This window comes from Moschus berezovskii, chromosome 2, assembly GCF_049115385.1.
Source record: "Moschus berezovskii isolate FMDL1 chromosome 2, NW_MosBer_1.0, whole genome shotgun sequence".
In the NCBI taxonomy this organism is placed as follows: Eukaryota; Metazoa; Chordata; class Mammalia; order Artiodactyla; family Moschidae; genus Moschus; species Moschus berezovskii.
In genome coordinates, this window is record NC_142461.1 from 138998375 (window position 1) to 139011994 (window position 13620).

Sequence of the window (13620 nt, forward strand, 5' to 3'; positions counted from 1 at the left end):
AGATTTAATGAAAACACAGATTTAATGAAAAATTCTGTTTTTTTTTAAACTAGAGTGTATCATGGGTAATATTGGATATTTTGTATTATGTCAGAAGACTCAAAATATCTAGTTGACCTTTTGTCAGAGTTACTAACAGTGGTCACAGGATTAGGATGATGTCATTCAGGACAATGAAGGTTTTCCCCTTGTGACTGGAAAGCCTTTTGGGTAGCATTACTGTAGGACATCAATCATTCATCTAATGGTTTTACTACAAGTTGCCTGAGTCAGTGTTGTTAGGATTTGCAAAACCATGCTTCCCTAATTTTGTCATTACTTCTACATTTGTTATACAATCCTATAATTGTTATGTAGAGGAAGAGAATGCTAGAGGATCTCACATCAGCAACTTAATGTTCTAGCTCAGAACTGATATATGCCACTTCTACCCATTACCTACTGGTATGACTCTACCTCACTTCAAGAGTAAATATAGTCTTCACATATGCTTGGAAACAAAGAGGAACTGGCTCTGGCGCTATGGCTGGTTATTAGTTACAGACTGCATGACACCTCACACACATCGTCTCTGACCGGCGGAACATTTCAAGAGCTAGGCAGTGAGGCTCTTGTATCACAAGTAAAGGAACTGAGGTTAAACAAGTTCCACGAGTTCACACAGAAGTAGCTAACTCAGAATTCAAACCTCTATGACACTATAGCACATACAGGAATCTTCTGGTGGGATAAATTACCTTTTTTTCTCCTTTGTCTTTTCCTTATGGATAAGCCTTGGAGTTTGGGGTCTCCTTCAGCTCTGAATAACTAACTGGAACTAGAGTGAGGCCAAGGGGAATGATGATGATAACGATGATGATAATGGCTAACATAAATTAAGATCTTACTAGGCACTATTCTAGGCACATTGTATCAGTTATGTCAATCCTCAAAGTAACTCTATGAGGTGGATACTTTTATTATACTTATTAAAAAATAAGACTAGGGACTTCTCTGGCAGTCCAGTGGTTAAAACTCTGTGCTTCCAATGCAATAGGTGCAGTTCACTCCCTGGTCAGGGAACTAAGATCCCATATGCTGTATGGCACGATGAAGAAAATATTAAAATGGACAATTAAATAAAATGAGACTAAATGACTCGCCAAAAGTCACATAGCTAGTGAGAAGCAGAAACAAAATTTAACAGAGACAGTCTGTCTGCAAAGCTCTTCCTCTTAATTATTGGAAACTTGACCAATCAGAAAGGTGAAGAAATTGTAAATAGACTTGTTATTATATGAGTGCCTTCCCAACTCAAGCATCTTATTTGAAAATACATTGAACCTATAGCTTCTGCTGAAGGACTGGATCTAAGTAGGTGTTTTATATCATATAACTCTCCTCTTGGCTCTGATGATTGACACAAGGATGGATACCTTCCTCAAGAGAGACTGACCCTCTCCATTGCCTGGAAATAGTCAAGGAGGTTTCCTCTCTTGGACACTATGAGTTGGGGTGTGGAGTCAGATGTTAGTGAGTCTTTGAGCTATGTATAAATAGAGGAAAACCAGACAAATTTCTAAGGAAAGATCTTTCCAAGTAGGGAGAACAATAAGGGCAAAGGCCCTGGGACAGAAACACATTTGGCATGTTAAAGCAGCAGGAATAGTTCTTTCCATATGCCCAGTGCTTCAGGAATTCAGCCACATTCCAAGTGAGTGGAGCAGAGTCATCCAGTGCTGAGGTTTCCCAGGGAAGTACAATGGAGGGAGAGGGGTGAAAGTCGTTAGAGATTATGGGCAAGTGATATTCTGGGCTGCAGAATCTAACTTGGCAAAAAAAAAAAAAAGTGAGACGTACTGAGTGTGGCTCAATACTCCTAAAGGGGTTGAAGATCATCGGCATAGTTACTAAAGGAAGTGAACTAGAAAGACAAGATATGGTGATCAAAGAGTCAGAGGCCCACAGTTGTGATCTTCAAGGAGATTTAGTGAATGGAAATGATCAGGGTGGTTAATGGCTCAGGTGGAGCAGGAAGAAAGGGCGGTCCTGAGAGGTTAGGGAACTGGATGAGTGATTCCTGTTCTTCAGCGAACATGAGAGGTGATGAAAAGGTGTGTGGATTATTGCAATCAGAAGCAGACGATAGTACAGTCTTATAGTAAAGGCTTCCCTTATGGCTCAGTTTGTAAAGAATCCATCTGCAAATAGGATACCCTGGTTTGATTCCTGAGTGGGGAAGATTCCCAGGAGAAAGGATAGGCTACCCACTCCAGTATCCTTGCGTTTTTCTTATGGCGCAGTTGGTAAAGAACCTGCCTGCAAAGCAGATCTGGGTTGGGAAGATCCCCTGGAGAAGGGAAAGGCTACCCATTCCAGTATTCTGGCCTGAAGAATTCCACGGACTGTACAGTCCATGGGGTCGCAGAGAGCTGGACACGGCTGAGCAACTTTCACTTTCAAAGAAGTTTGGGTTTTCGTTTTGTTTTCTTAAGTGAAGCAGAAGGAAAAATGGCTTAAAAGTGACAGGAACAACTTCATGCCCTAAGATGTGCATATGTGTGAGAATAAAAAGTGACTGATTTTTTCCACAGGGGACAACAAATTTTTCATTAGAATAGTAAGATGAGGAGAATATTAAAAAATCAATTGAAGATGTTGTGGATGATAGTCTATAAGTTCCAAAGGGTTTAGGTGGGGGAAACAGATAAGAAGTAGGAACCTAAATAACATTAGGGATAAGCAAAGCTTTAAGTTTATTCAACTTATCTATTTGTTGCTGTTGTTGCTTGTGCTTTTGGTGTCATTGTCTAAGAAATCATTGCTAAATTCAATGTCATGAAGGTAAAGTTTTCTCCCATGTGTTTTTCTAGAGTTTTATACTTTCAGTTACTTTTAGATTTGATTAATTTTTATATATGGTATATATAAGGCAAGGGTCCAACTTCATTCTTTTGCATGTGGATATCCAGTTTTCCCAGAATCGTTTATTGAAAAGGTTGTCCTTTCATTATTGAATAGTCTTGTCAGAAATCAATTGACCAGATATATGTTTATTCTGTATTCTAATCCATTGATGTATATTTTTATCCTTTTGGAAGTACTAAAGTTTTGTTTACTCTAGTTTTGTAGTAGGTTTTCATATCAGAAGGTATGAGTCCTCCACCTTTGTTCTTTTACAAGACTGTTTTGGCTTGCATGCAGGTTTTCATAAGTGTTCATTATCACGTTGAGTTCTAATTTGCTGAGTTTTTAAAAGATGTTGGATTTTGTTAAAAGTATTTATTTATTTATTTATTGCTGTTGAGATCATCTCATGGTGATTACACTTAGATTTGGATGGTAAATCAATCTTTAATTCTTGGGATAACTCCACTTAGTTAAGCTGTGTTATTCTTTCTGTATGTTGGGGAATCCATTTGCAAAAACTTGTCTAAAATTTTTTGCATCTAGTAATATGTTTACATATTGGTCTTTTAAGTTTCCTTGTAATGCCTTTTTCTGGTTTTGTTATTAGGATAATGTTAGGCTTATATAATGAAAATGTTTACTACTCTTCAATTTTTTGGAAAAGCTGGTGTTACTTCTTTATTAAATATTTAGTAGAGCCAGAATCCACCAATGAAACAATTTGGTCCTGGAGGTTTCTTTTTTGGAAGGCTTTTTAACTGTGAATTTAAGAGGTATAGTCCTATTCAGGATATCTATTTCTTTTTGAGTGAGTATAGTATAGAGTTCCTTATACTGCAAGGAGATCCAATCAGTCCATTCTAAAGGAGATCAATCCTGGATGTTCATTGGAGGGACTGATGCTAAAGCTGAAACTGCAATACTTTGGCCACCTCATGCGACGAGTTGACTCACTGGAAAAGACTCTGATGCTGGGAAAGGTTGGGGGCGGGAGGAGAAGGGGACGACAGAGAATGAGATGGCTGGATGGCATCACCGACTCTGTGGACATGAGTTTGAGTGAACTCCGGGAGTTGGTGATGGACAGGGAGGCCTGGCGTGCTGTGATTCACGGGGTCGCGGAGAGTCGGACACGACTGAGCGACTGAACTGAACTGAACTGATAGTAGTGTACAACTTTCATGGAATTAACCCAATTCATATAAATGGTCAAATTTCTATGTATACAATTGTTTCAGGTAGAGGGAACCCCTTTTCAAAAGTTCATTTTACTCCACGTTGCTTTTATAAAAAGACCTATATTACTTACCCGTTTTCGCTAACCAAAAGAAATCCCAAAGAGAAATTTTGCTTTTATGAAAAAGAGGCAGAATGAAAACAACGTTCAGCATTTGTTTTGCTTGTGAGCTGTTACAGAGGTAGACTGCACCCCAAGCAGCAAATGGCACTATGGAGTTCCTTCCCTGGGAACTAAATTCAGCATCCCAGCATCCAGGCACTGTAACTTTGGATTGCGTCTTTGAGTATCTGAGCTTTGCGGTGTAGTCTCAGTAGCTGTAGCCCATCAGGGTTCTCTGTCCATGGGATTTTTCCCCGCAAAAATACTGGAGTTGCCATTTCCTTCTCGAGGGTATCTTCCTTATCCCGAAATTGAATGAGTTTCCTGCGTCTCCTGCTGTACAGTAAAGGGACTGAGTTATATATACATACGCATTCTTTTTCACATTCTTTTCCATTATGGTTTATCACATGTGCTGTATCTTTTAATGATTTGTAGTTAATTACATTATGATCTGAGAACATACTTTACATAAATTTGTTTTGCACTTCTTAAGAATTAGTTTTTCGGCTACTGGTTGTGGAACTAAAAGCTCTCACTTCTTTTTCCGATTCCCCCGTCACCAGCTGCTCCACGTATTCTGCCCAGGGTTTCAGCAGCATTCAGTGCGACAAGCAGGAAGAGGCTCTTGCAGACCCCAATCAGTCTCATTTTTAGCCCCAACGCCCGTCCAGGCCGCACGTTCCTGTGTTAGCCTCGTGTCTCAGACGTCCACCACATTGGACTGCTTTCTGAGAGCGCAGGGCGAAGTCCGGGTCAGGAGCGCGTGCGTGTGTGCGTGCATACGGCGGAAATCCCGCCTCTCGGCGTCTTCGGTTGGTCCTGACCGCAGAGGGGTGAGCTTAAGGAAGGAGACGAGCAGGATAGAAGGAAACTGGAGAATGGGGAGGAGGGGCGAGGAGCTTCGTCTTTCCCATTGGTTGGGCCCGCGGAGACTCCTCAATGCAATTGGCTGAGCATCGTGGGCCTTAGCCCCGCGTCGGCCCGCCCCTCCGGCCGCAAGAGGCGCCGGGATTGCGAGCCCCGGCGGAGCCAGTGGCGGCTGGTCTGTGATAGCACGCGCGGGAGCCAGGCGGCCGGGGGCCTGTGCCGTACGGTCTTCGCACTCCGGGTGGCGGGGGTGCGGCGAGGGCGGCCGGCCGCTGGGGCGGTGCGGGCCGGGGCCGGGCCAGGCCGGGCCACGGCGGGCGTTGGCACAGCCGCTGGGCCCGGGCCTGCGCTGACCGCCTTCGGCGCGTGTCTCAGGCAGTCTTTTCATTTCCAAGTGATTATTGTTTTGGATTTTTCTGCAGACGTGAATTTTGATTAATTTATTTCGCGCACCAGTTGCTGGTCTGAGGTAAAGCGGATAGTACCTGCTGGTGTCATTTGTTGTGGAGACATGGGGTTCCTGTAGTTTGTGTGTTAACCTTTTGGATTTTAGGGAAGGAAATGACATTGTGGTTTGGTCTCAGTGACCGTCCATTCTCAAGGTCTCGCCCGTGCAGCATAGACGCGGGCGAATCCCGTCTGTGAGTCTCTTACCTGGACTCGAAGTGGGCTTTTTTCTCCCTCCCTCTGTCTTTCTCCCTCCTCCCCCTCCTCCTCTCACTCCCCTCTCCCCCGTGCTCCTCCTCTCCTTTTCTGTTCTTTTTGTTGCATTAAACCTTGTAAAATTCTGAAGAGGTTTAGGTCTTCAGTATTTCTGCTTTACTTGTAGGTTTTTAAAAAATTTAATGGGCATAATTGATTTACGGTGATGTGTTCCTTTCAGGTGTACACAGTGAAACAGTTAGGCGTATACACATGTGCAGTCTTTTTTTAGATTCTTTTCCCGCACAGGCCGTTACAGTATTGAGTAGAGTTCCCTGTGCTTTACAGTTGCTGCTGCTGCTGCTAAGTCACTTCAGTCGTGTCCGACTAGGTCCTTATTAATTGTCTGTTTTATGTGTACTACTCAGTCCTAGTCCCCCAGTTTATCACCCCTGCCCCCTCATCAGTTTATTTTGTGTAGCTGTGACTCTGTTTCGGTTCTGTAGACAAGTTCATCTGTAGCTTTAAGATTGCACAGATAAGCAATCTGACTTCACTCAGTATCAGAATCTCACCTATGTTGCTGCAGAGGGCATTGTTTTGTTCTTTTTTATGGCTGAGTAATATTCCTTGCTTGCAGGTTTCACGGCTGGGAGGAAATCAGGGGAAAGATGCCTTCTGATTCTTTTTGTTTGGCTGCTCAGGCTCGACTGGACTCCAAATGGTTGAAAACGGATATACAGGTGGGGTTTTGACAACCTTTTTTTCTCTTGTGTTCCTACCTACATAGTTACATTTCTGGTTAACTCTTTCTTAAGGTTATATAAGGGCATGCAGATCTGATCTTGCCATATTAGAGAAGCAGGTTTGTTTTCTATAACTCAAAATGTACTTTTTAAAATTTATTTTATTTTTTAAAATTTATTTTAATTGGATTTTAATTTTATTTTCTTTTTAATTTTTTATTTTAATTGGATCAAAATGTACTTTTTATTGTTCTTTTCATAGAGTGTGTGTAGTTACATTTTAATTATTTATAAATGCAAGAAACTTGAGATAAAGTTATGCAAAATTTTTTTTTTTTTTAAGAGGTCTGTATCATTCTTAGCCATACCCTGGTGACAGATTAGTGATACTTTTTGAGATGTTCAGTTATTTATGTGGGAGAGAAGTGACATAGAGTAATTTATCGTGTCCTGCAGAGACTCAACTCGTTTTTATGGAATTCTGTGTTTGTGTTTCCGGAGAGACGAGTTCAATTGAGCTGTTTGTTTTTATTTGTCACTATTCTTAAGAGGAGTGCTTAGATTTTTGTATCAAGAGCATGTGAAAACAAAATGTTAACCATAGATTTTCTAATATTATTTTTTAAGGTAATTGCAAACTTGCTGAGAAATTATCAATAAGCAGTAACAGTAACGTTTCTGTAGTCTGTTTTTTGTCCTGTCAGTTTTGTTTGCAAATGGAAAAACTCCTTTTGTAACTTGCTATTGCCCTCAGAAATTGCTGAAATAGTTTTGCAGTGTATTTGTGTTCTTTCTCTCTTCCCTGAGGTTAACTATTTTAAGTATTTCTCAAGTAATCTTAACCTTTTTAAAATACAGTCTTCTGAACTGTATGATGCAAGTCATGTATTCTGTAAGCAGTTGATCTTAGACACTTGAAGTGAAACATTATTATCCCTCTTAAGGGTTTTTTTAAAAAATATTTATTTATTTATTTGACCACCCTGGGTCTTAGTTGTGGTATGTGGGACTTTTAGTTGCGGCATGTTGACTCTTTAGTTCCAGCATGTGGGATCTAGTTCTCTGACCAGGGATCAAACTGGGGCCCCCTGCATTGGCAGTGCAGAGTCTTAGACACTGGACCCCCAAGGAAGTCCCTAAATTTTTTTTTAAGTGTTGTGTATTAGTTGGTGGCAGAGCTAAATGTTAAGAACTGTGTTGTGGATGATGGAATTGTTATTAATGGCATAATGTTAGATAAGAAAATCAAGAATTGGGTTAAGAATTGGCATAGTAGTAACTTTTTTTTCCCCAGCAGGATTGGGGGAGGTGAGAGATGGATAATTTTTTATTGATGACATCCAGACAAACTGACTTTAAGAATTGTCTTTATGTAAAACTTAATTGAAGTAAAGAACTTTACCTGATGACGTTTCTTTTTTGTTAGCAATCATAATCAAATAACTGCTTAATATGAATTTTATCATCTTGATCTAAAATGAGTTTAATGTTGAGTTGAGTGATGAGTCAGGTAAATTATACATGCTAAAAAATACCACTTATACCTTCAAGTGCTTACCATTTTACTTTTGATTTATTTAGTGTAATATAAAGTGTTTGGTGCTTCTTAGACATTTGAGTACTATACAAAAGTCTTCCAAACTCCTAGGAATAAGTGACAAGACTTAGGTTTTAGATTGTGCATCAGAGGCAAAATGTTATGGTTACTGAAGCTGTGAGAAAAATGTGAAAATAGTGTGAAAAAAGTGATTGCTGACATTGGTTTTATACAACTTTTCCAGTGTTGCTTATTAAGTGTGAGGAATCAATCTTGTTTTACCCTAAGGAATTTGAAAAGACCCTGATGCTGGGAAAGATTGAGGGTAGGAGGAAAAGGGGACGACAGAGGATGAGATGGTTGGGTGGCATCACTGACTCGATGGACATGGGTTTGGGTGGACTCTGGGAGTTGGTGATGGAGAGGGAGGCCTGGCGTGCTGCGGTTCTTGGGGTGGCAAAGAGTTGGACACGACTGAGCGACTGAACTGAACTGAAGGAATAACTTAAACGTAGTTTACTCTTTGGAATCCTTCCTGAAGACAAATGCTGTCTTATTGCTGACAGGCCTATAAGATGCAGGCCTTATGCTGACAGGTTTTACCCTTATCTAGTTGGGGATGTCTCTTCCACCTGGAGTGAGAAGTGTCCCTTTCCTTAGGTAGGGCTTTTGTATTGGTAACAGGATTGATACCAGGTTAATGAATAGTATGTGGGTTAGAAACATGTCTCTTAGTTACAAGTTTTAGCAAATATATTTTCTGTGGCAGTTTTTATTTGAAATGCCCTTGAGGTTTTTAGTGATTTTTGAAAGGAAAAGTTTTTGGAGACTGAAAAATTTTAATATGTATATATTATGGAGGATATAGACACTAATCCTAGACTTTCTCCATCAGAGATATTTAGATGCCTCAAGCCTGGGGCCTTGCAACCAGTTGCCTCTAATGGAGTGCCCATTATCTGGCAGGCATGTGTCTGGTTTTCATACATAATGCTTCTTGTTTCTTCAGTTCTCTTTTCTGGTTATTGTGTGGAGTTCCGTTATTTGTCATATTTTCCTTCACAATTCTCTTGAGGAAGCAACAAAATAGAGAGTTCAGAAGTGTTTGTTACATAGTCACTGCCATTACCATTTTTATATTTACAGTAAAATCCTGTCTGTTGTGATGGGTAGATTTTTTGGTGAACCAAAAAGTCAATTAAGGGAAAGAACTGTAAAAATAGTACATAATCCCTTAAAAATATTTTGTTTTTGAAAGATATATGCATACTTATTTGCTAGTCTTGATGTAAGGTCAAAGGTGTGTCTTGGAGCATGGGGTCAGGAATGGCATTATCCTGCTCTTTTTTGCATAAGCTGTACTCAAATGAATGTCCTCTAGTTTCTATTTTTGGGTTCTTTGAAGTGAGACATGAAATTAGATATGTGTGAGACCATTTTTAAAACTTTTTATTTTGAAATATTAATAGACTTACAGCAAGTTGCAAATGCAGTAGAGAGGTCACTGTATACTCTTCTCCCAGACCCCTTCAGTGTTACAGTCTTAGGTAACTTTACTGCTACTGCTAAGTCACTTCAGTCGTGTCCGACTCTGTGTGACCCCATAGATGGAAGCCCACCAGGCTCCCCCATCCCTGGGATTCTCCAGACAAAGAACACTGGAGTGGGTTGCCGTTTCCTTCTCCAGCAGTGTTAAAACCGGGAAACTGACATTGGTGTGATGTGTGCCTCCTTCTGTGCCGTTTTATCATATCTATTTATGTAACCATCAAAACTGAGATCCAGAAGTGTTCCATCACTGCACACATCTCCTTCCTGCTGTCCCTCTGTATTCACACTTAACTTCCTCTACCATCTCTGACCCCTGGCAAGCACTAAATTCTTTTCCATCTCCATAATTTTGTCATTTTGAGAATGTCATGTGGTATGTGACCTTGTGAAATTAGCTTTGTTCATTCGGTATAATGCTTTTGAGGCTCATCAAAGTTGTTAAGTATATCAATAATTCAACTCAGATTAAAATTTTCTTTTCTTCTAATCATCAATTTAAAATGATTCAGCACAAAAATTAGCTTTTAAAATTAAACTCGTCACTTTATGCCTGGAAATACCAGTAGATTAAAAAATGTAAACATGAACATCTTGGTAATTTCTAATCTCAGGTTTTTCAGTTGACAGATGATATGTAGAAATAAAAGAATGTTGTAGGGACTTCCCTGATGCTCCAGTGGTTAAGACTGTGCTTCCAATGCAGAGGTCACAGGTTCGATTCCTGGTTGGGGAACTAAGATCCCACATGCCATATGGCTTGGCCAAATTAAAAAAAAGAAAGGTGTAAATACAAGATATTTGCTTGATTGAAAGGTAACTTACTTGATTTTCATAATGACTTTTTATATTTACTTTCGTTTTTGTAGAATTGGTAGCATTGCTCATGTTTTTATTCATGAGTTTGGTTATTTGTATCTTTTCTGTATTTTGGATGTATTTTGTCAGATTTATATATGCCTTTTTTTAAAATAACTAACTTTTAGCTTTGGGTCTTGGAAAAGACTAATAATAATTATAAGGGAAAGAAAAGGAGTTTCTTATCAGACTTGAGAACAGGCCTTGTGTAGAAGAAAGCTGAGTAACATATTTAAGGCACCCGAGAAAAGAAAATGTGAGCCAAGGATTTTATGGTCCAGCAAAACTATTTTTCAGGTAAAAAATGACACAGACTTATCAGTGAGTAGGAGCTCAGAAAATATTGTTTCCATGAGTCCTTCCTGAGGAAGTGAATAGAGACTAAAGATGTTTAGATGACTGCATGACTGTAGATTAACATGAAGACTGGCGGTTGGTGTCAGACCTATACTTATGGATAGGACCCAGAGTAAGGATGGAACGTAGCATGTAACAGTTGTATGCTTAGACACAGTGGATTAGACTAGAACTGTTCTACAGTGTCTAATCTAGTTAATCCTGTGCATTGAAGCTTTTACTTTAGATCCTCCATTTTTCACCTCTAGAGGCTCCATTCCAGTCCTGATCTCTGTCTTCCATTTTACTTGTCACCGTGCTCATACATTCCTCTGTCACTATATGAAACATCTCTGTAGTGGAGCTTTCAACATTCTTGTCACCCCTATTGTTTCAGTGTTTATTTTGATTGATTGATTTCATCATTTTTGTTGATTTATTGCTCTGGTTATAGGAAATGTTTGCATGCTTGTTAATTTTTTTATTGAATGTAGTAATTTGTAAATAAATATGTTATTCTGTGCTAGATTGTGTTTTATTCTCTTGAAGAGCTGTAGTTTTGTCTGACATGCTTGTAAATTCCTTGGAATCAATTTGGTCTTTTCAAAGATTGAGCCTAAGGTTTGTTTGGGCTGATCTAGCACAGCCTTTAACCTTGGGCTAATTTATCTGCCTCTTTAATGCAGTGTCCTCCTTAGGACTCTGTCCAATGCTTGGTGTGTTGGGAGGTCTTTCTGTTCTGGTTGGTGGAAACAGGCTTTTCCTAGACTGTGAATATTGATTGGGGTTCTGCCTGCTCTTTTTTAGTGCTGCTTTGCCCATTCTTGGTAGTGTTCTCAACCCGTACCCAGATCAGTACCCAGCTAGAGTCTCATGGCGGCTCCTCTGTCCAGCTCCAAAGATCATTCTCTCTGCAGCCAACTTCCTCTCCTAGATTCTTGTCATTTTGACCTGATTACAGGCAACCTGCTCCTCCTTTCAGCAAAACTTCTGGGTTCTATTTGGGTTCCTCTTTCCTGTGCTACAGTCTGGAAACTGCTTCTAAGCATTAAGCTTGGGCTCTTAACTTCATTGTTGCCCTTCACGGGTTCACAGATCACACTAGATCTTTTGCCCAGTGTTGGAAAACAGTTGTTTGATATATTCGGTCTGACTTTCTACCAGAGATGCAATTACTAAAGAAGTTAATTCTTCACATGTGGGAGAACAGGCCTTCCCAATCTGATCTCATTTATTGACATTTTAATTTTAGATTTGTATTTTTCGTTTTAGAATTTCCACATTTTCGTATGACTGCATTTTATTGAGGTGTAATTATATTTAGTAAAATGCATCTCTTTTAAAGATTTACTTGTGTATTTGTTGACGAGTCTGGTTCCTGGTTGCTGTGCACATGCCTTCTCTAGTTGCAGCGATCAGGGGCTACTCTTTGTTGCAGTGCATGGGCTTCTCATTTTGGTGACTTCTCTTATTGCAGAGCACAGGCTCTAGTCATGCGGGCTCAGTGGTTGTGGCTCTCAGACTCCAGAGCGCGGGCTCAGTAGTTGTGGCACATGGGCTTAGTTGCTTCGTGGCACGTGGGATCTTCTCTGAGCAGGTATCGAACTGATTGAACCCATGTCCCATGCATTGGCAGGTGGATTCTTAACCACTGAACCACCAGGAAAACCCTAAAATGCATCTGTTGTAACGTTTAGTTTGAAGTGTTTTGGCAGTTTGGTTAACTGCCACATTAGGGACTTTTCTGTAGTTTCCAGTTCTCTGTTGAAATTGTTAACATGATCTTTTAATTGCTTAGACACATCAAACCTTGTGCAACTTTTTTTGATTTCTCCACTGCATCTTCCTTTCCCTCTGGATTGATACACCAGCATGCCTGTGGGCCACCCTTCTATTCCTGCTCTTAGATGTAATGTCACACAACAGGGCGTAGGTTTTGGCTTCCCAGCCACCTGCCATGGAGCTGTAGGTGACAAAGTCCGGACAGTGGGGGAGAGCAGAAGCTCATTTTTCATGAGGTGAACATGCACCGCTTGGTAAAAACAGGTAAGGAAACTGGCTATTTTCATCTCCCTCTCCCCACTTTTTCCCCCGCTGTGGATGGTTCTGTGGTTTCTTCTTGCAAACTTTGGTGAAGAGCCCCACTACCTAGTGAATGTGCCTGTAGCGCATCTTGGAGTAGGGACTAGTGCAGTGAAACAGGAGTCAGCAAACTTTTTCTGTAAAGGCCCAGATTGCAAATATTTCTGTGGGCCATATGTTATCTGTAACAACTGCTCACCTCTGCCGTTGTCATGTGAAAGTAGCTGCAGGTAGTACATAAAACAAGTGTGTAGTGGTAGGTCTCAGAAACGATGGATACTGATATTTGAATGTCATAATTTTCATGTGTCATGAAATATATTTTTCTTCTCTTGATTGTTTCAACCATTGAGACATGTAAAAGCCACTCTTAGCTTGAGGGCTGCTGCTGCTGCTAAGTCACTTCAGTGGCTGAGAATCATAAAATCAGATTGTGGGCCAGATTTGGCCTCTGAGCTGGGCCTTAATCTGCTGACTTCTGTAGTAACTTGCTATGTCCCCTCACTGCCCTGGGCTGGTACCTTCCAGTGAAAGTGTCACTACTTTAGTCCATTACTTAGGCTTTCCTTTTTAGGGCAAAGTGTATGTCTGTGTTTCTGTTTTCTGGATCTACTCTTGATTTGTTTATGCTGACTTCCATTTTTTTAATTTATTTATTTTTCATTTTTTTAGTTATGTAGTCTTAGTTCAGTTCAGTTGCTGAGTCGTGTCCGACTCTCTGCGACCCCATGAATCACAGCACGCCAGGCCTCCCTGTCCATCACCAACTCCCG

The 13620-nt window shown here is 40.3% G+C and overlaps 1 protein-coding gene across 4 annotated transcripts in view; it reads left to right on the forward strand.

Annotated features, from left to right (window-relative positions):
• Nucleotides 1-5244: 5244 nt before the first annotated feature.
• The window catches only part of HERC2 (HECT and RLD domain containing E3 ubiquitin protein ligase 2), a 248598-nt gene continuing 240222 nt past the window's right edge, over nt 5245-13620 (forward strand). For all 4 annotated transcript variants that reach the window (XM_055398094.2, XM_055398095.2, XM_055398096.2 and 1 more), the window contains exons 1-2: nt 5245-5567; nt 6381-6483. In XM_055398094.2, coding sequence (XP_055254069.1) covers nt 6412-6483 — 72 coding nt within the window. In that variant the 5' untranslated portion in view covers nt 5245-5567; nt 6381-6411. The remainder of the gene's footprint in view (nt 5568-6380; nt 6484-13620) is intronic.